This window comes from Oncorhynchus kisutch, linkage group LG1 (assembly GCF_002021735.2).
Source record: "Oncorhynchus kisutch isolate 150728-3 linkage group LG1, Okis_V2, whole genome shotgun sequence".
Lineage (NCBI taxonomy): Eukaryota > Metazoa > Chordata > Actinopteri > Salmoniformes > Salmonidae > Oncorhynchus > Oncorhynchus kisutch.
Window position 1 is genome coordinate 24,786,937 of NC_034174.2, and position 21,239 is coordinate 24,808,175.

The window sequence follows — 21,239 nt, forward strand, 5'->3', positions numbered from 1 at the left end:
GGCCAATATACTGAAGCTTCAATTAGCTTCTAAGACAGAGCACCTTTAAACTAGGCAGAGCTCCTATAATTTTGACAAAGCATCAATGATTGCACACAGCTGAGTTTAGTAGGCCTAGACTAGAGCATTGGATAACATGTCACTCCAGCCTATGCTCTCCTGAAAATGGATACATGAAGCGCAACCCGTAACACTGAGGTAATACAAAATGCACCTAAACAGGTATTTCATCAATTATTATTAGCCTAGTATTTCCCTTTACAATCAATACTTCTCAATAGTTGTCTTATCAATGACCAATCCATGATATATTTAAACATTTCAGGACAAATACTTTATTACTGTCATAGGCCTGTGTATAGGTGGCAAGGAAGTCAGGCGCAGGAGTATTTATCTTGGTAAAATGGAGTAGTTTAATGACGTAAAAAACATAACTCCAAAACCATGAAAAAATACACAAAACAAAGTGGGTACGAGGACCCGACACGCACCAATACAAACAACATGAAAATAATAACAAACCATCTCTGACAAAGACATGAGGGGAAACAGAGGGTTAAATACATAACAGGTAATGAATGGGATTGGAACCAGGTGTGTAGGAAGACAAGACAAAACCAATGGAAAATGGAAAATGGATCAATGATGGCTAGAAGACCGGTGATGTCGACCACCGAGCACCGCCCGAACAAGGAGAGGCATCGACTTCGGTAGAAGTCGTAACAATTACATTAACATTAAACTAATATACTGTAGATAGGCTATTATTAGGAAAATACCTCTCGACATAAAAGATTTGGAGAATCATAATTGTGTTTCCTTGATTCCTCGGGTGCTCTCTCCCCGCCCCCTCCTCAAAACACATTGGATGAGGAGTTCAGAGGTCCCAGAGGAATCAAGGAAATGCTATTGAGAGTCTCCCATTGTCTCCAATTACTTGGCGCATGTGAGCGGCCGACGCACTCTCTCCAAATCAGTAAGCAACCTGCAGTGGTGAGTACAGCTCAGGGATACAAATGGAACTTAACTTCTTAATTAATAAACAATGTTAAACATTTCTACTCGCATGTACGGTTGCAAAGCTAGTGGTAATTTACCGAGGTTACTGGAATCTTCAGTAAGATTCTTTGGTAATTTATGCTTGAATAACTTAAAAAAAAATATATATATATATATATATATATATATATATATATTAAAAAAATAATATGTCTGTTTCCATATTGTCCATGAGTTTCTAGTAGATAGAACATAGGGTTTAAGAGAAAATAGCGTAATTAATGAAAATAGCATCTGATCAATAATGTGATTATTTTCAATTAACCTCAAATCTTCAACTATTGAACTGCAAACAGTTTTTTTTTTTAAATATAAAGAACGTTTCATGCTGAACTAAGTTGATGGTTTATATTTAGGATAATGATTACAGCTTTGTCCTATTAAATCATCCTATTAAATGAGGTCATATATTTTACATTAAGCATCTCCAATTCAAAGTTAAATCTAGAACCGGCTATTTCGCAACAAAGCCTCCTTCACTCATGCTGCCAAACATACCCTCGTAAAACGGACTATCCTACCGATCTTTGACTTCGGCGATGTCATTTACAAAATAGCCTCCAACACTCTACTCAGAAAATCGGATGCAGTCTATCACAGTGCCATCCGTTTTGTCACCCACCCCTGCAACCTGTATGCTTTTGTTGGCTGGTCCTTGCTACATATTCGTTGCCAAACCCACTGGCTCCAGGTCATCTATAAGTCTTTGCTAGGTATAGCTCTGCCTTATCTCAGATCGCTGGTCACCATAGCAACACCCACCTGTAGCACGCGCTCCAGCAGGTATATTTCACTGGTCATCCCCAAAGCCAATTAATCCTTTGGCCGCCTTTCCTTCCAGTTCTCTGCTGCCAATGACTGGAAGGAATTGCAAAAATCACTGAAGTTGGCTTACCGATCACTACAGCTGTACACAGCACATCTGTAAATAGCCCATCCAACCAACTACCTACCTCATCCCCATATTTGTTTTTGCTTTTCTGCTCTTTTGCACACCAGTATTTCTACTTGCACATCCTCATCTACACATATATCACTCCAGTGTAAATTGCTAAATTGTAATTACTTCGCCACTATTGGCCTATTTATTGCCTTACCTCCTTACTCCATTTTCACACACTGTTTACAGATTTTTTGATTGTTATTGACTGCACGTTTGTTAATCCAATGTGTAACTCTGTGTTGTTGTTTTAGTCGCACTGCTTTGCTTTATCTTGTCCAGGTCGCAGTTGTAAATGAGAACTTGTTCTCAACTGGCCTACCTGGTTAAATAATTGTGAAATATATATATAGGGCCAGAGATTTTTACAGACACTTCTGATAATATGAAGTACCCAAAAGGGCCACTAGATGTATTGTGATCGATTACATAAAATCCTTGAAAGATACCAAAATTCTAGTAGTTTACTGGTAAACTTATAAAGTTTCAGTAATATACCCTCCCTTTGCAACCCTATTAGCTTTTCTATAACAATCGTGTGACATCTTTAGCGATAGAAATTTGCTTGTTAAATGTTAGCAACACTAACAACCATTAGCAAACATTTACAGTTTGGTGCTAAAAGTTTGGCGCTAAAATAGCCAAGTACCTTAACTCCTCCACAGAGATGAGCGCAGACTTGCCCAGTCATAGACACTAACTACTCTAATTATCACAGGTCAAGCCTCTGTCTTCCGTCTGTTTTCTGTAAACAAGCGCTGTAACATGGAAATATGGCCTTGTGGGAACACTAAGCTTATAAATGGATTTGATTTTGATTTGATTTGATAAACGTGTGTGGTAGTTTAACCTTTTTTGTATTATTATTTCTTGCTGATATGAATTATACGTTCCTTATGTTTTCAAAACCGTACCACAAGCAATGCGTTTTAACTCTCCCTTCCAAAAAAGTCCTACAGGAATCCTGTACAAAAAATCTGCAGGATATATATCCATTTTCCTGTAGGACAACCTGCTGTGTCCCTTCCTCATCCTTCAGAGAATTTAACTAGTAGACAACTGGAACTAATGGAGTTGCAAATGAGACAAAGAATCAGAAACAGATGAATTAGTAAATGTATTGTTTTCTCATGCACTGACCAACTCTGTGGTGTGGTGGCCTTCTGCTAAACTGCTAGATTTACAGGGCAAATAATTATAGTGTGTGTGTTTTCTGTGCTCCCTGTAGTCTAAGCTGTAAGGGAAAAGAAGAGAACTCACATGTTGGAGGTGGGGAAACTATCCAAGCAAGCTACAAGTAAAACAGAGAGAAAGTGATGTTAAAATTATTCATTTCTATTTAAATCAAACTGTTTGTTTATTCAATTATGACCTTATTATTTCAGTGAAAATAATGTGATATGTCATAGATAAACAATGTTTTAAACCCCTCTTTACTATTTAAATGCAATCATGTCCTTATTTATGACAGGTCATGTGACTTGGTTACCGTCTTCAAATGCTTGCCAAGGAGCCAGTAGCCTAGTCATTCAAAAATCTAATCTATCACCATCCTTTTCAAAACACTTAAAAGTTATAGCCTATCTTGTGACAACAGTACTAAAGAGACATAGTAAGAGGGATATCAAACCTCATTTGGCACTTTCCATGGAAACAAAAGTGGTAGAGAACATGTTAGCTAAGCTAGCTAACTTATTTATACAAAATGTTATACAAACACAACACATTAAAAACGTACTACGCCACCCCCTAACATGTTCATATAAACATTTGTTGTAGTTTTAGTATGTTTCTCTGACCCCTTACCTGTCAACATTTGTTTTTATATTAGCAGCTAAACTGCCTGGCAGCCATTTCCTCAACTTCCAACTGTCAACTGTTGCTATGGTGACCAATATGTCACATAATACAATATGTCATCTTCTTGTTGTAAATTGTAAAGGAGAGTTAAAACATATTTTTGGAATAGAAAACTAGCTGGCTATATACATCTGCACCACGTCCACATACATTTTATCTCCTCCTTCAGCAGTTTGCCTTATCCTGCAGGAATATCAAAATCTGGCAGGTTTTGATCCTGCAGCATACCTGCAGGAATGTACTACATGATTCCTGTAGGACACCTGCACAATTACTTCACAAAGGGTCAAATTCCGGCAGGATTCCTGTATAACTTTTTTTTGTAAGGGTTAAGAGCAAGCGTCGGGGCTCTTAACAAACCCCCCCAGCAAGACGATACAATCGCCAATAGGCGTTAAATGTAGTTAGCGTCTATGAATTGGCTAGGAGTTGCCAGTGCTAAAAATTACATGTAAATATGCAATGGAGTGAAAGGTCAACGTCACAGGTGCTCTTCAGTGGCAAAGTCACAAATAGCTCAAGAGAATAAGGGCTGAAGATGTAGTGTCTTTCTTCACTAACACATTTCTATTTATCCATGTAGATTTACTGGCAGTTTTACTGATTTACTGCTCTTAATGTTTGGTTATGAAAATTGAGAACAGAAGGTATAGGTGGAGGATCCAGCTTTAAGAGCAAGGTTTCTTGGAACGCTTTTCAAAATAATAACGATTTTACAATGATTTAAACCATGGACGTCACACCTGTCTCTTCGAGGAACACACTCCTGCTGGTTTTCATTCTTGCCTTTTGACGTGTCTGATTTAGACTCCAAAGAATCCAAGCGTGCATGGACTTTCTAGCCAATCGATTCAATCCCAGGGAGAAACCAAAAGCAACAGGACCATGACCAAGGAACTAAACCTTCTCTCACACCCCATCAGGAGAGCGTAAGAGGAAGATCCTGTGTAGTAGAGAGTCGGACCGTGTGGTGGTCTCAGACCAGAGGTGCCATGGGGCTGCCAGACCAGCCATGGTAACAGAACCCTGCAACGCAGACTGTGAAATCAGGTACTGCCTAAACCCCACTCCTTCTGTCCATATCACATATTCTTCATCACTATCAGTCTTTATATATGCGATCTGTATGTTTCCTGTCAGCGTCTCTCACCTCTGACCTTTCCTGTCTGTGCAGGTGGCATGTAGCGCGGAAGAGTGAGTGTACAGTCCCATGTGGAGTGGGATATCGTACACTGGAGATCTACTGCGCCAAACTGAGCCGTACCGATGGAAAGACCCAGAAGGTGGACGAGCGTTACTGCAGCAGTCAACGTAAACCTGAGGACAAGGAGAGTTGCCATGGAGACTGTAACCCGGCCGGTTGGGAGTACTCCTCTTGGTCAGAGGTGAGACCACCTGTTTTTGGGTGGGCTAAGAAAAATAGAAGGCAAAACAGAAGGACAAAGGTTTAATACGTGTGCGTGTGTTTCAGTGCTCCAAAAGCTGTGGCGGAGGGTCCCGGCGTCGTGCAGCCGTGTGTGGGAAGTCCTCTGAGGCAGAAAGTGATGAGAGTAAGTGCAGCCAGAGAGACAAGCTGACCACCGCCCAGAACTGCAATGAGTTCCTGTGTCCCGCTTGGAAGACTGGAGACTGGTCTGAGGTCAGTTCCATGGAGAATGTTTGGACTACGCTTTGCAAATGTTGATTATCATTTGAAATTAATTGAGGAATTTAGACATTTAGAACCCAGATGGCCTTTTTATGCTACATCTAGTTTCTTGTTAAAGATGTAAAAATTACAGAGCACCTGTGAAGTGGGTCAAATATCAAATCCAAATGTTGATAGTTAGTGTCCTTATATCTTGTCATGTACGGTGCAGTATGTGGTGCAATAACTAGTTTTATTGCAATAAAGCCTAGTTTTCACATTCTGTCCAAGCAGCTCAAAAGGCTATGTGTCACATTCCGCAAATGTTTTATATTATAAACTGGGTAGTTTGAGTCCTGGATGCTGATTGGCTGAAAGCTGTGGTACAGTATATCAGACAATATACCATGGGTATGACGTAAAATGACTTGTTTACTGTTTTAATTACATTGGTAACCAGTTTATAATAGCAGTAAGGTACCTCTTGCAGTATAAGGCCATTATACCACAGCTAAAGGCTGTACCCAGGCACTCAGCGTTGCGTTGTGCTTAATAACAGCCTTTAGCCGTGGTATATTGGCCATATACTACACACCTTGGGCCTTATTACTTAAATATCCCAAACAAACACATACTGTACACACATAGCTAACCTACTGTACATGTCAAAGCTACTGTTAACTGCACACACACTGTTGTCCTCATTTTCTGAGTGTACCTTCCAGAGGCTTTATGCTATGTGTGCCCATGTTTCTCAGTGTGCCTGTTGACTGTTGTTGCAGTGCCCGGTGACGTGTGGGAAAGGGTACAAGCACCGGCAGACATGGTGCCAGTTTGCGGAGGACCGACGGGACGACCGCTTCTGTGACTCTGCGTCCAAGCCTGAGTCGGTCCAGACGTGTCAGCAGCAGGACTGTGCCTCGTGGCAGGTCGGACCTTGGGGCCAGGTGAGGCACACCTGTTGACAAACCGTACAGTGACATGTGTATGAGAGTGGTGACATAGCTTTGTACCAGGTAATATTATGATGTTTGACAGGTGGGACACACTGTGTTCCAGGAAACATCTGTGGCTTACCCTCTGTTCCTCAAACACTGTAGTGTTGTGTCTTGCAACAGCTAATGATTATGTATTTGTGTTTATTATGGATCCCCCTTGGCAGCAGCTACTCTTCCTGGGGTCCAAAACATTAAGGCACTTACATCACACATACAACAAAAGATAAAACAGTACATCATTTAACATTATTGCACCATTACATATCTACAATACAAATGGTATAATACCACCATACAACAATATTACAATGTACGTGTGTGTAGAGTGCGTGTGCTCGTGTGTGTGTGTGTGTATGAGTGTGTCTGTACCTGTGTGTGTGTGTGTGTCTCTTCGCAGTCCCCGCTGTTCCATAAGGTGTATTTTTATCTGTTGTTAAATCAGATTCTACTGCTTGCATCAGTTACTTGATGTGGAATAGAGTTCCATATAGTCATGGCTCTATGTAGTACTGTGCATCTCCCATAGTCTGTTCTGGACTTGGGGATTGTGAAGAGATCTCTGGTGGCATGTCTTGTGAACTTATTGTGTTATTCCAAATGTGTCCAACTGTTTAAAATCCAAATGTCATAGAATATGACCAAATGGAACAGCTATTTATACTACTGTATCTATCATAATAAGCCCATTTTGCTTCAGAGTTTTAGTTATGTGGAATGCTATACTATGCTTTCTCCAGATGTAGAGCATTGACAGAAGAAAAATAATCTAATCCACTCATTTAGTCTATCCCCCATTCACATACCAAAATAAGCACACAAAATCTGCACACAATTGTTATGCTTGCTAAAGCATAATCAGTGTAGATCTCAGAGGATGAAAAACAGCTGCTTTGTAGCAAGCTCTAGTCTAGAAAGGTGTTGCAACATTTTGCAAATCTAAAATATGCTCTTATAAATCAGCTTGTGTGTGCAAACTGCCTGTAAGCCTAAATGTGTGATGGGGATTAGGTGTTCCTATACCATGGAATTGGCCAAAACAGAAAAAAATTGTATAAAACTTCAGTTCCTCACAATAAAATTACAGCACTTAATACAGATTGTTTAAAGTTGCTGCCACACAAGTTTGACCTCGTTTCATTGGAGTCAGTGAGGTAGAAAAGAGTGTGGTGTGTCTACCCACTGACTTGGATACAGTGGGAAAAAGCAATGGAAGGTAGATGAATTACTCATGCATTATGGTCATGAAGGCTGTCATCTGCTGACACTAGTCTGACCAGGCTCAAAGGGAGTGCACTTTTTCCCCTTCAGTTAGTCATTTTTGGGAAGATTTGCTATGTTGGCTTTTTTTTTGTCCCTCTGACTTTTTCTCTGTCCCTTTAAAAAAAATGTTTCTCTCTCTTCCTTTATATCGCTCTTTTCTCTTGTTTTCTCTTTGGTGAACACAGTGCACTATCTCGTGTGGACCAGGCTACCAGATGCGAGCAGTGAAGTGCGTTGTGGGGTCATATGGGTCTGTCATGGACGACACTGAATGTAACGCGGCCACACGGCCCACTGACACTCAGGTAAGGACACAGTCCACTAAGATCCATCTCAACATCTCTATACGTTCCCAATCTCCTCTGCACAGATCTGGAGAATTAACATGGGATAAGTGAAAGCAGTTTTGTGGATGCTTTGGCTACAGCCCTTGTATACTACTCAGTTTTCAAGTGACATTTGTGAGAATATAACTGGTAGTGCAATTTTCTCAGTATTAGACCACCCAGGGCTTGATTTGTCAGACTCAGTAGAACACACAAACACCCTTATCCATTCCTGACACAGTACTTAAATGCTTAGTTGTGAGCTGACCATGTGACTTTCCCCTTCCCCTGCATTTGTAGAATGGTGTTACATTTTATAGTGAGGAAAGGGGGTTTTCCTGTGCAGGCTGCGACACAGGTACAGTCAATGACACACTGTGACCCAGTCCATTATCACCTGGAGTCAATAAAGCCTTGTTGTCTAAAGGGGGGTAAGTGGGGGGCTGTGCCAGGCCGCTTTTACCCCCAGACGGAGACACAGAGCTGGGATTGTCTCCCTCCAGCCGTCCGCCTCCTTACCAAGCATGAAGGACCAGGAGAAAAGGGCCTTTCCACGGCAGGGGGCGCACGAAAGCTCCTGTCAGGGAGCAGGGGGGTTCTGGGGGTGGGTGATGGAGGGGGAGGGGGAACTGGCTCTAACCCCAGAAACCCAGCCATGGGGCAGGGCTGGTGATGGTGCAAAACATTCCTGGATTATTCTTAGAAACTGTCCTCACCTTGGTTATTATGTAAGTCACACCTACAGTCTGCCATGGGTATCGTTTGTCTGTCAAGAGTCTTGTACTGTAGTGTAATAGTGTAGTTTCCCACCTTAATGTCGATATGATAACGGTCTTGTACTGTAGTTTATACCATGGCATTGTTGAATACTCGTTTCCGATTGACTTGAAGGGCATTCTAGAGCGTGCATTATTTCCATATAACACACAGTATATTTGCACAGTAGAATTCAATGACTATAGTTAATTCTTACTGTGTTTGAGCTGCTTTTAAAAGTAAAAGTCAAATATATATTTTTTTAACATTGTTGAATTTGATGTTCATAATAACAAGCTAGGATGAATAGTTTGGTTAGCTGAACTAGCAAGTCTGTTTGTTTGTTTGGTTACCAAGGCAACTACTGTCTCTATCTAGTAAACTTGCTAGCTACTTCAGTGGATGTTGAACTCATAAAAGGGATACTCAACTCGTGGCTCTATGCGTTCTATGGAAAATAATGAACAACATGGAATGTGTGTAGGCTGGTTCTCTCCTCCTTATGTGAACCTATCTGAAAAACCTCTTCAGTAAAACAATTCCTGCTGTGTCGAAAATAACCAACACATAAACAGTGAACACAAACTCACATTCATACAATTGCTGACTAATCGTCACACATTTCATGAACCTCTACTTTTATGGACCTCTCCCCATGCATCAGTTTAGTTTATTAGGGCTTGTTTCTTTCTCTCTCCACGCTAATAGTTGGAAGGCAGAATGGTCTGTTTTCCTGGGGCATGGGGTGGGCAGGTCAGGGTGGGGTGTGGAGTGGTGGGCTGGGCTGGGCCATAAACGCAGACTGAGACTCCGGTCCCAGGGAGGCCCCGGCCTTAATTCCCGACTCAGCCGTCAGGCCCAGTGACCCTGAATCAGTCACTTCACCTCCCTGTGATTCCAGTCAGTCATCCGTGAAGTCGGCTCCGAGACCGCCCACCCTAAACTACTGCATGGCTGGAAAAGGGGGACAGAGAAAAGAATGGAGCTTATCTTTACCTGAGTTGACCAACGAGATGGAGAAAACCAAAAAATACACAACGACGACTTAACACTTGCTTCCTACACACCCACATCAACACACACCCACAGTGTCATAGACAGGCCTTGGCTGCCTTTAGAACCAGAGTACCTTCTCATAATTAATCTCCTTCATTCTTTCTCTTCTTCTTCTCCCACCACCTTCACAACCATTTACTGCATGTTTTACGGTGTATTTTACAGTGTGAGGCTGTGGAGGTTGTGTTCCCCCTGACTTTCTGCCTTTCTGCCTGCCTGCCTGACTGGCTGGCTGCCAGGGTCCTGTTTGTTTCCACTCAGAGGACTGTGGAATGTGGAGCCCTCTATGGCCCTGCTAAACCTGAGCTAGGCCCCTCTCTGCTCACCCCAGAATTCTGGGTTCAAAGGTCATGAGAGGGCACTGGGGAATAGAGCAGGGGGCAGAAGGTGAGAAAGGAGCCCAGTGTTGGCATTGGAGACTGGGATACCACTCCAATGTGACACGTTATGACAGGCGTCAGGTTATTCAGAAGGTTGGCCTCATGTGGAGGGGCTTATCGTTGTGTGTTTCTGGGATCTGTCAGAGTAACACTGTTACTATTAGTCTGGTGAGTACCCTTCTGTCAGAGCTGTCTAGGTTGTGTCCAGTAAGTACATGAAAGTGTAGTACTGTGTGGTGTGTTTCTGTCAGTGTGATTGGTTTGATGGATGTGTCTATTTGTCCCTGTAGGATTGTGAACTGGCCCAGTGTCCTGTCAGCCACCCAGTTCCCCCTGGGACCAAAGTCCCCTCACACCTTTCACACAAAACCCAGTGGAGGTTCGGCTCTTGGACACAGGTTGGTTTTATTGGTTGCACTACCACTAGCTGTAGCAATTAAATACTGTGTGTGTGTGTTGCACTGTACTGTACTGATTTCTTCCTTCTTCACCACAGTGTAGCGCCACCTGCGGCAAAGGGACCCGGATGCGCTACGTTAGTTGCCGTGACATCCAGGGTGGGGTTGCAGAGGATTCAGCCTGCTCCCACCTGGTCAAGCCCCCGGCCAGCGACGGGTGCATTGTAGTGCACTGCGGACAGTGGAAGGTCCTAGAATGGTCATCAGTAAGTAACTACTGTCTTTCAATCAACCACCATGTTAAATGCATATACTGTGTACACTTAAAATATATTGAATGTATACAATATCCACTTAATATTTGACATTACTAGAGGGTCTTGTGGCTACGGTGTTTTCCTCCATTGCTATAGTCTTTAACCTTTGTGAACAGTTCTTCTAGAGGGAGATCTGGGAAATCTGTCTACCATTATACGCTCTCTCTGCACTGTTCATTAACTTGTATTTCTAGCCAGCTCAGTGGCCTATAATATCTGAAGTTTATTTAGCTGTGTTTTGTGCTTTTCAGACCACAATTCATAATGACTTTGTGTGATTGGGTGTTTCTCTGGTCCAAGGGGAGGAGGTGATAAAACAGGCTCAGGGGTGTTTGGAAGGTTGGCAGGGGGATGGAAGAAGGCGTGAGGGGTGGATGGGAGGCGTGAGGGGTGGATGGGAGGCGTGAGGGATGGAGGGAGGCGTGAGGGATGGAGGGAGGCATGAGGGGTGGAGGGAGATGTGAGGGCTGGAGGGAGGCGCGAGGGGTGGAGGGAGGTGTGAGGGGTGGATGGGAGGCGTGAGGGATGGAGGGAGGTGTGAGGGGTGGAGGGAGGCGTGAGGGGTGGAGGGAGGCGTGAGGAGTGGAGGGAGGCGTGAGGGGTGGAGGGAGGCGTGAGGGGTGGATGGGAGGCGTGAGGGAGGCGTGAGGGGTGGAGGGAGGCGTAAGGGGGGTGGATGGGAGGCGTGAGGGGTGGAGGGAGACGTGAGGGATGGAGGTAGGGGTGGAGGGAGGCGTTAGGGATGGAGGGAGGCATGAAGGATGGACTGAGGCGAGAGGGAGGCGTGAAGGAGGCATGAAGGATGGAATGAGGCGTGAGGGAGGCATGAAAGTTGGAATGAGGTGTAAGGGATGGAGGTAGGTAGGCATGGGGCTGGAGGTAGGCGTGAGGGATGGAAGGAGGCGTGAGGGATGGAAGGAGGCGTGAGGGATGGAAGGAGGCATGAGGGATGGAAGGAGGTGTTAGGGATAGAGGGAGGCATTAGGGATGGAGGTGTGAGGGGTGGAGGGAGGCGTTAGGGATGGAGGTGTGAGGGATGAAGGGAGGTGTTAGGGATGAAAGGAGGCGTGAGGGAGGCATGAAGGATGGAATGAGGCGAGAGGGAGGTGTGAGGAAGGCATGGATGAGGTGTGAGGGATAGAGGTAAGCATGGGGCTGGAGGGAGGCGTGAGGGATGGAGGGACCTGTGAGGGATAGAGGGAGGATTGAGTGACGGGCTGTGGAGAGGGGCTAGGATCCTTGTGGTTTACAGATTTTTCTCATCAGACAGAGATCACTAGTCATACTCCCACCTTGCTGCAGCTATGGCCACCATGCACACACACACACACACACATACAGATAGATAGATACAGTTGGGAGAACAAGTATTTGATACGCCGATTTTGCAGGTTTTCCTACATACAAAGCATATAGAGGTCTGTAATTTTTATCATAGGTACACTTCAACTGTGAGAGACGGAAATTCTAACATTTTTTTAAGTAATTAATTAGCATTTTTTTGCATGACATAAGTATTTGATCTCCTACCAACCAGTAAGAATTCCGGCTCTCACAGACCTGTTAGTTTTTCTTTAAGAAGCCCCCCTGTTCTCCACTCATTACCTGTATTAACTGCACCTGTTTGAACTTGTTACCTGTATAAAAGACACCTGTCCACACACTCAATCAAACAGACTCCAACCTCTCCACAATGGCCAAGACCAGAGAGGGTATAAGGACATCAGGGATCAAATTGTAGACCTGCACAAGGCTGGGATGGGCTACAGGACAATAGGCAAGCAGCTTGGTGAGAAGGCAGCAACTGTTGGCACAATTATTAGAAAATGGAAGAAGTTCAAGATGACGGTCAATCACCCTCGGTCTGGGGCTCCATGCAAGAGCTCACCTCGTGGGGCATCAATGATCATGAGGAAGGTGAGGGATCAGCCCAGAACTACACGGCAGGACCTGGTCAATGACCTGAAGAGAGCTGGGACCACAGTCTCAAAGAAAACCCTTAGTAACACACCAAGCCGTCATGGATTAAAATTCTGCAGCGCACGCAAGGTCCCCCTGCTCAAGCCAGCGCATGTCCAGGCCCGTCTGAAGTTTGCCAATGACCATCTGGATGATCCAGAGGAGGAATGGAAGAAGGTCATGTGGTCTGATGAGACAAAAATATAGCTTTTTGGTCTAAACTCCACTCGCCGTGTTTGGAGGAAGAAGAAGGATGAATACAACCCCAAGAACACCATCCCAACTGTGAAGCATGGAGGTGGAAACATCATTCTTTGGGGATGTTTTTCTGCAACGGGGACAGGACGACTGCATCATATTGAGGGGAGGATGGATGGGGCCTTGTATCGCGAGATCTTGGCCAACAACCTCCTTCCCTCAGTAAGAGCATTGAAGATGGGTCGTGGCTGGGTCTTCCAGCATGACAACGACCCGAAACACACAGCCAGGGCAACTAAGGAGTGGCTCCGTAAGAAGCATCTCAAGGTCCTGGAGTGGCCTAGCCAGTCTCCAGACCTGAACCCAATAGAATATCTTTGGAGGGAGCTGAAAGTCCGTATTGCCCAGCAACAGCCCCGAAACCAGAAGGATCTGGAGAAGGTCTGTATGGAGGAGTGGGCCAAAATCCCTGCTGCAGTGTGTGCAAACCTGGTCAAGAACTATAAGAAATGTATGATCTCTGTAATTGCAAACAAAGGTTTCTGTACCAAATATTAAGTTCTGCTTTTCTGATGTATCAAATACTTATGTCATGCAATAAAATGCAAATGAATTACTTATTTTCTGGATTTTTGTTTTAGATTCCGTCTCTCACAGTTGAAGTGTACCTATGATAAAAATTACAGACCTCTACATGCTTTGTACTGTAAGTAGGAAAACCTGCAAAATCGGCAGTGTATCAAATACTTGTTCTCCCCACTGTATATACAGCCTATGACTGGGAGAGTCTTCCTGACTGCTTATTTATGCCAGAGCGACTCAGTGACCTCCAGGCAGACAGGAAGCAGCTCAGCCCAAGGCCACAGCAAACAGAAGCACAGAGAAAGAGACGGATCTGACTCTGAAAGTTCCCTTTAGACACTCCTGATATGGAATGGAACCGGAAATTATACCTGATGGAGGGGGTGATAACTACAGAATGGCATGGCGTATGGATGGGCCAGTTAGTTCATGAAGTTTAATGACTGTGTTCTACCGTTATGAGACCCAACTTTTAAAGCAGCCTCAGTGTTGTAGTTTTAGCTTGTACATAGGCATATTAAAAGTTACACTGATCAGTGCCTGTTAAAAGTTCCACTGATCTGACAAATTGGGTCCCTTAAAGTACTGTAACTACACTTTCAGTTTGTGTCAGCCATGTTTAAAGCGACAAGACACTGACCTAAGCTGCCACGGCATTGTTTGTGTGTGTGTGTGTGTGTGTGTGTGTGTGTGTGTGTGTGTGTGTGTGTGTGTGTGTGTGTGTGTGTGTGTGTGTGTACAGTGCTCTGTATCCTGCGGGCAGGGGAAGACCACTCGCCAGGTGGTGTGTTTGAATCTCAGTGACCAGATAGTGGATGTGGTGGAGTGTGACCCTGACGACCGTCCAGCCACAGAGCAGGAGTGTGCCATGTCCCAGTGCCCTGCTCTCCGCTCCAGTGATTCTCGACCCTTCCCCTCGCCCAGCGGGGGCGTCCGCAACAACCTGCCCACAGCTGCCGATGGGCGCAGCGGAGGACGAACCCAGGCCCACCAATGGAGGACAGGACCCTGGGGAGCGGTGAATTTCTTATTAACCATTTACAATCATCTTGCAGTCCTAGGGTCCTTAACATTGAATTAATGCATACAACCTATATCAGGGGTCGGCAACAGGTGGCCCGATGGATTTTTAAAAGTATCTTACAGATTTTTTGGGGAGTGGATAGATTTTAGTTTTTGGTCAAAAAATACTAAAATCACCAGGAATATTCTTAAAAATGTGTTCAATTTAGGAAATCTGTTCCTAAGTATTCTAAGAAATTTAAAAATGACATGATCGTGTCTCAATGTTATCAAGGTATGAAATTATTGTTATTTTCAAATATAATCGAGTTGTGGTCAATTTGCAGTGTATAAATTATTATAATTATGGTCCGGGCCCCTGACCATCTGCTCCAACAAAAATTGTCCCGCGGCTGAATCTAGTTGCCAACCCCTGACTAAGGTCAATGAGTTGTGCTGATGGCTTTTGCGGTTAATAGCCTATTGTACAGCTGTTATTAAAAACTGGGTTATTATAGTTGCACAACAATCTGTGTCCCCAAATAGCTGGTGTTATTTAATGGATCATGGGAAATAGCAAGAGTTTCTTCTTGAGGATATGTGTCTTAATATAGCAGTACATTATCCATCCAGTTTCTCAAAGCACATAGTCTCTGCCGTCAATCCGACCCTTGCCAGAAAGATGTATGTGTGGTTTTGTATACTGTCTGTCAGTGGGGACCTTTTTTCACATACTGTAGGTTGGTGTGTTTGTATTTATTAATGGTGAGTGAGTGTTTATATGTGCGCTTGTTTCATTGTAGCTGATGTCTGTATGTGCAAAGGTCTACAATATGTGACACTGTGACTCTGGGTAAATGTATTATTGCAGGATCCCCTTGTCTCAGTGAGTTATGAGTGCATAGATGAGCACCATACATTTGCATGGATGTGTTTGAACATGTTTTTGTTATTGTGTCCATACATGCTCATGAATGTACGTACAGTGGGGCAAAAAAGTATTTAGTCAGCCACCAATTGTGCAAGTTCTCCCACTTAAAAAGATGAGAGAGGCCTGTAATTTTCGTCATAGGTACACTTCAACTATGACAGACAAAATGAGGAAAAGAAATCCAGAAAATCACATTGTAGGATTTTTAATGAATTTATTTGCAAATTATGGTGGAAAATAAGTATTTGGTCAATAACAAAAGTTTATCTCAATACTTTGTTATATACCCTTTGTTGGCAATGACAGAGGTCAAACGTTTTCTGTAAGTCTTCACAAGGTTTTCACACACTGTTGCTGGTATTTTGGCCCATTCCTCCATGCAGATCTCCTCTAGAGCAGTGATGTTTTGGGGTTGTTGCTGGGCAACACGGACTTTCAACTCCATCCAAAGATGTTCTATGGGGTTGAGATCTGGAGACTGGCTAGGCCACTCCAGGACCTTGAAATGCTTCTTACGAAGCCACTCCTTTGTTGCCCGGGCGGTGTGTTTGGGATCATTGTCATGCTGAAAGACCCAGCCACGTTTCATCTTCAATGCCCTTGCTGATGGAAGGAGATTTTCACTCAAAATCACACGATACATGGCCCCATTCATTCTTTCCTTTACACGGATCAGTCGTCCTGGTCCCTTTGCAGAAAAACAGCCCCAAAGCATGATGTTTCCACTCCCATGCTTCACAGTAGGTATGGTGTTCTTTGGATGCAAATCAGCATTCTTTGTCCTCCAAACACGACGAGTTGAGTTTTTACCAAAAAGTTCTATTTTGGTTTCATCTGACCATATGACATTCTCCCAATCTTCTTCTGGATCATCCAAATGCTCTCTAGCAAACTTCAGACGGGCCTGGACATGTACTGGCTTAAGCAGGGGGACACGTCTGGCACTGCAGGATTTGAGTCCCTGGCGGCGTAGTGTGTTACTGATGGTAGGCTTTGTTACTTTGGTCCCAGCTCTCTGCAGGTTATTCACTAGGTCCCCCGTGTGGTTCTGGGATTTTTGCTCACCGTTCTTGTGATCATTTTGACCCCACGGGGTGAGATCTTGCGTAGAGTCCCAGATCGAGGGACATTATCAGTGGTCTTGTATGTCTTCCATTTCCTAATAATTGCTCCCACAGTTGATTTCTTCAAACCAAGCTGCTTACCTATTGCAGATTCAGTCTTCCCAGCCTGGTGCAGGTCTACCATTTTGTTTCTGGTGTCCTTTGATAGCTTTTTGGTCTTGGCCATAGTGGAGTTTGGAGTGTGACTGTTTGAGGTTGTGGACAGGTGTCTTTTATACTGATAACAAGTTCAAACAGGTGCCATTAATACAGGTAACGAGTGGAGGACAGAGGAGCCTCTTAAAGAAGAAGTTACAGGTCTGTGAGAGCCAGAAATCTTGCTTGTTTGTAGGTGACCAAATACTTATTTTCCACCATAATTTGCAAATAAATTCATAAAAAATCCTACAATGTCATTTTTCTGGTTTTCTTTTCTCATTTTGTCTGTCATAGTTGAAGTGTACCTATGATGAAAATTACAGGCCTCTCTCATCTTTTTAAGTGGGAGAACTTGCACAATTGGTGGCTGACTAAATACTTTTTTGCCCCACTGTATGTGTATTAGTGTTTGAATGTCTACTTGCCTGTCTCTGAGTTAGTGCATACATACCTGTACGTGTGAGAGTGTGTGAACCATTTGTCTCACTCTGTGTTCTTCTCCCTGTGACATCAGTGCTCGAGCACGTGTGCGGGCGGCTTCCAGAGGCGTGTGGTGGTGTGCCAAGATGAGAATGGTTATGCTGCCAACAACTGTGAAGATCGCTCCAAACCCATCGAGCAGCGCTCCTGTGAGTCCGGACCCTGTCCACAGTGGGTCTATGGGAACTGGGGAGAGGTGAGAGAACCCAAGCCATCCTACAGCACTGATACACTGAGGGGGTTTAGTCACACTTTGAATGCATCATCTCTTTGTTATGAACCTTGGCGTTATCATAGCGGTTATTATTCTACAAGTCCATTCTTCTGAAATTGCTTTGCAAGGCTGTATGTCATCATGTACCTGGAGGTGAGGGGTTAACTTCTTGACGCTACCCATCCCATTAGCGGGATAATTGTCATCAACAACCGCTGAATTGCAGAGTGCCACATTCAAATTATATTACTAAAAATATTTATATTCATGAAATCACAAGTGTAATTTAGCAAAACACAGTTTAGCTCTTTGTTAATCCACCTGTCTTGTCAGAATTTGAAAATATGCTTTACAGCGAAAGCAATCCAAGCGTTTGTGTAAATTTGTCGATCACTAGACAAACATGAACACCTAGCATCACAGTAGCTTGGTCACGAAAATCAGAAAAGCAATCAAATTCATTGCTTACCTTTGATGATCTTCGGATGTTTTCACTCACGAAATTCCCAGTTACACAATAAATGTTCCTTTTGTTCCATAAAGATTATTTTTATATCCAAAATACCTCAGTTTGTTTGGCGCGTTATGTTCAGAAATCCACAGGCTCGAGCGGTCACGACAACGCAGACGAAAATTCCAAATAGTATCCGTAATGTCCACAGAAACATGTCAAACGTTTTTTATAATCAATCCTCAGGTTGTTTTTAACCTGTTGCGACAAGCAATCCCGTATCCGGGAGCGTAATTATAGCCTCAAGCTCATTGCAAGCAAAGCTTGCAAAACTCATGCGAACACCTGACGCGATGTTATCTTTCTCGCTCATTTTTCAAAATAAAAGTCTGAAACTATGTCTAAAGACTGACACCTTGAGGAAGCGATAGGAAAATGAATCTGGTTGATATCCCTTTAAATGGAGTGAAGGCAGGCTATGGAACATGGAGCTTTCAAAATAGAAGCCACTTCCGGGTTTGATTTTCCTCAGGTTTCGCCTGCAATATCAGTTCTGTTATACTCACAAACAATATTTTGACAGTTTTGGAAACGTTAGTGTGTTTTCTATCCTAATCTGTCAATTATATGCATATTCTAGCATATTTGCCTGAGAAATAGGCCGTTTACATTGGGAACGTTATTTTTCCAAACATAAAAATAGTGCCCCTTAGCTGAAAGAGGTTAAAAGTCAGAGGTAATAGATAACTGTATTGTGACAAGGGAGTGAATCAACTGTCCTGACTCTGTTTACACACTATTCTTTCACCTGCTCTGTCCTGCAGTGTACCAAGCCGTGTGGTGGAGGAATAAAGACACGGCTGGTGGCGTGTCAGAGGCCCAACGGAGAACGCTTTAACGATCTGAGCTGTGAGATTCTAGAAAAACCGCCCGACCGTGAGCAGTGCAATACTCATGCGTGCCCGTCTAACCCCCATTGGAGCACAGACCCATGGAGCTTGGTACGCTCGTAAATATACACATTTTCTTCCGCCATCTTTTTTAAAAGTCCTCTCATTTCACTACACACAGAGTTTGACAAACAAACAATCAAACCTGAGAGAGCAGGTTGTTTCTGTAGCGCTTACATGCTGGAAACTCCACTTTTCATTTCACTGTTACCCTTCCCTTGGCACCAGAGACTTGTCATCCTTCTAGAGACAGTTGGGAATTGATTTCTGTTCCACATAAGAGACAGGACACACACACAATACACACAACACACCAAAAAGTACAACATATGAAAAGCTTAATTGACAGTTGTGACCATAACACTTTCTCTGTTATCAGTCTTAGTGTTAAAAATTCAGGATCAGTTTGTATCAGAATCAAAGCTAGTTTGTAAAATATTGATTTAAAAGATAATTTATTACTTAAGAGATTTTCTTCTTTGTTTCCTATGTATATAGAATTGACATCCAACGTTTCTGTTATTGCTCTTTGTATTCGCACACTTAGTCATTCGTTGTTCATATGCAAATATTGATCAACGTTTTTGTATATCAGGAGTTTAAGATGCATTGTTTGTTTTTTGTTAACACCCAAAGAAAGAATGGACATATACTCGAGTGCTATTCATACTCTTTTTGAGTTTTTATGTACTCTAGAGATGGATACATCATTCTGATGCTAAAGCTTTATTGACCATCATAACTGTAAACATGTCATTTGTCTTAAAGTGTGTAATATGCAGTTCAAACAATAACAACCCCCCCCCCCCCCCAACTCTGTTTCGGTAAACATCTAAGGGGTGGGGCTGGATAAATGTAACCACTCTTAATTGCATAGACAGAGCTATGGATGCAAGGACTGACCATCCATGACATGAAAATGATCGTTTTAACCATGTTTTGAGGTTATACAGTGTTTTGTTTACAATTACATTGTTTACGAACAAAGAAGTAAATAAAGGTTATATTTTGGGTTCTGATGGGATTAGACAGTTAAACTACGTTTCTTAGTTAATATAAATGATGTTCTTCAAGAATCAATGGCTATATAGAATGACAAAAAACATTTTTTTAAATGGATGTAGCAATCACAGATTGCCCCTTTAAGGCACATGCAGGTTTTATAGAGAATTTACTCATCATCGTCTGTTTACACCTTATTTTACAGTCCACTATTTACCTGCTATTTATTCAGAAATGTTATTGTAAATGGTAATTACATGATAATGACCTAATGATTACTGTTTAGTAATGTAAGTGCCGGGTAGTTACCAATTATGCTAAATTCTTAAAAAGAAACAATAGTGTTTCTCAGTTAAGACTAAGTCAACACCAGCTGAAATAGGACTGTAGAATAAAGTGATAACTGTATTATTTTATCAATTATGTGATTCTTCTGGATAATAGTCATTTTACCACAGCTTGAAGTCTTGACCCAGATTCCTTCCTTTTTACTAGCACAGACATAAGAACCCGGCCCAACCAGTAGGTCCAAGGCCCACCGCTCAAAAGGTGCTTGATGTGAGTGTATTTATGTCATGTTAGATATGTCTATATATTCGCTTTTGTAAATAGTTTATTTTGGTGCGATGACCAGTGCTCAATACACATGTGAAAATATGCTATGCTCAACCATACCTCACTTGGAACAAACACAACTCAACTAGCCATTAACTTGTACTTACAATGGTGCTTTTGCAAAACAAGGGAGAAATGAGATATAAACATCAAAGAATCACTATATATTTTATTTCAAACTTAAGGTCATAAACTGTTTATTGTGACATAGAGAAATGTATGTAAACTGGTGTTTTGAGAAGTTGTTTATATTCTTTTTTGTCATGTTTTTTTACGAAGAGTTGATTATTGATTATGTCCCTTGAAAATATTGTAATGTTAGGTGAAAATGTGTTGTGGTTTTTAAAAAGGTAAAGATCATTTTTTAAGTGTGTTCGATTTATTCACCACCAAACCTCTGTCTGTTGGAGCTCAAAGAGAATGCCCCATGTCCTAGCTTTGTGAACACACAGTTAGTGCCTGCGACCACAGGGAGAGTTTTATAGTGTTCTATATACCTGGAGCTCATCTTCTGAGCCAGTCGTATGTTTCTACCTCATTATCTTCTACATCACTCCCCACCCACCTATTATCTTCTGCCGGAGGGCTGCATCCTCATTCACATTCATCATGATCT

At 42.8% G+C, this 21,239-nt stretch overlaps 1 protein-coding gene across 1 annotated transcript in view; it reads left to right on the plus strand.

Moving 5' to 3' along the window:
• The window catches only part of adamts9 (ADAM metallopeptidase with thrombospondin type 1 motif, 9), a 127,170-nt gene extending 107,220 nt beyond the window's left edge, over positions 1–19,950 (plus strand). Inside the window, exons 19-28 of the mRNA XM_031833885.1 lie at positions 4,783–4,909; positions 5,034–5,244; positions 5,331–5,498; positions 6,269–6,433; positions 7,930–8,049; positions 10,553–10,660; positions 10,759–10,926; positions 14,459–14,734; positions 17,426–17,587; positions 18,881–19,950. Coding sequence (XP_031689745.1) covers positions 4,783–4,909; positions 5,034–5,244; positions 5,331–5,498; positions 6,269–6,433; positions 7,930–8,049; positions 10,553–10,660; positions 10,759–10,926; positions 14,459–14,734; positions 17,426–17,587; positions 18,881–19,069 — 1,694 coding nt within the window. The 3' untranslated portion in view covers positions 19,070–19,950. The remainder of the gene's footprint in view (positions 1–4,782; positions 4,910–5,033; positions 5,245–5,330; positions 5,499–6,268; positions 6,434–7,929; positions 8,050–10,552; positions 10,661–10,758; positions 10,927–14,458; positions 14,735–17,425; positions 17,588–18,880) is intronic.
• The last annotated feature ends 1,289 nt before the right edge of the window (positions 19,951–21,239 follow it).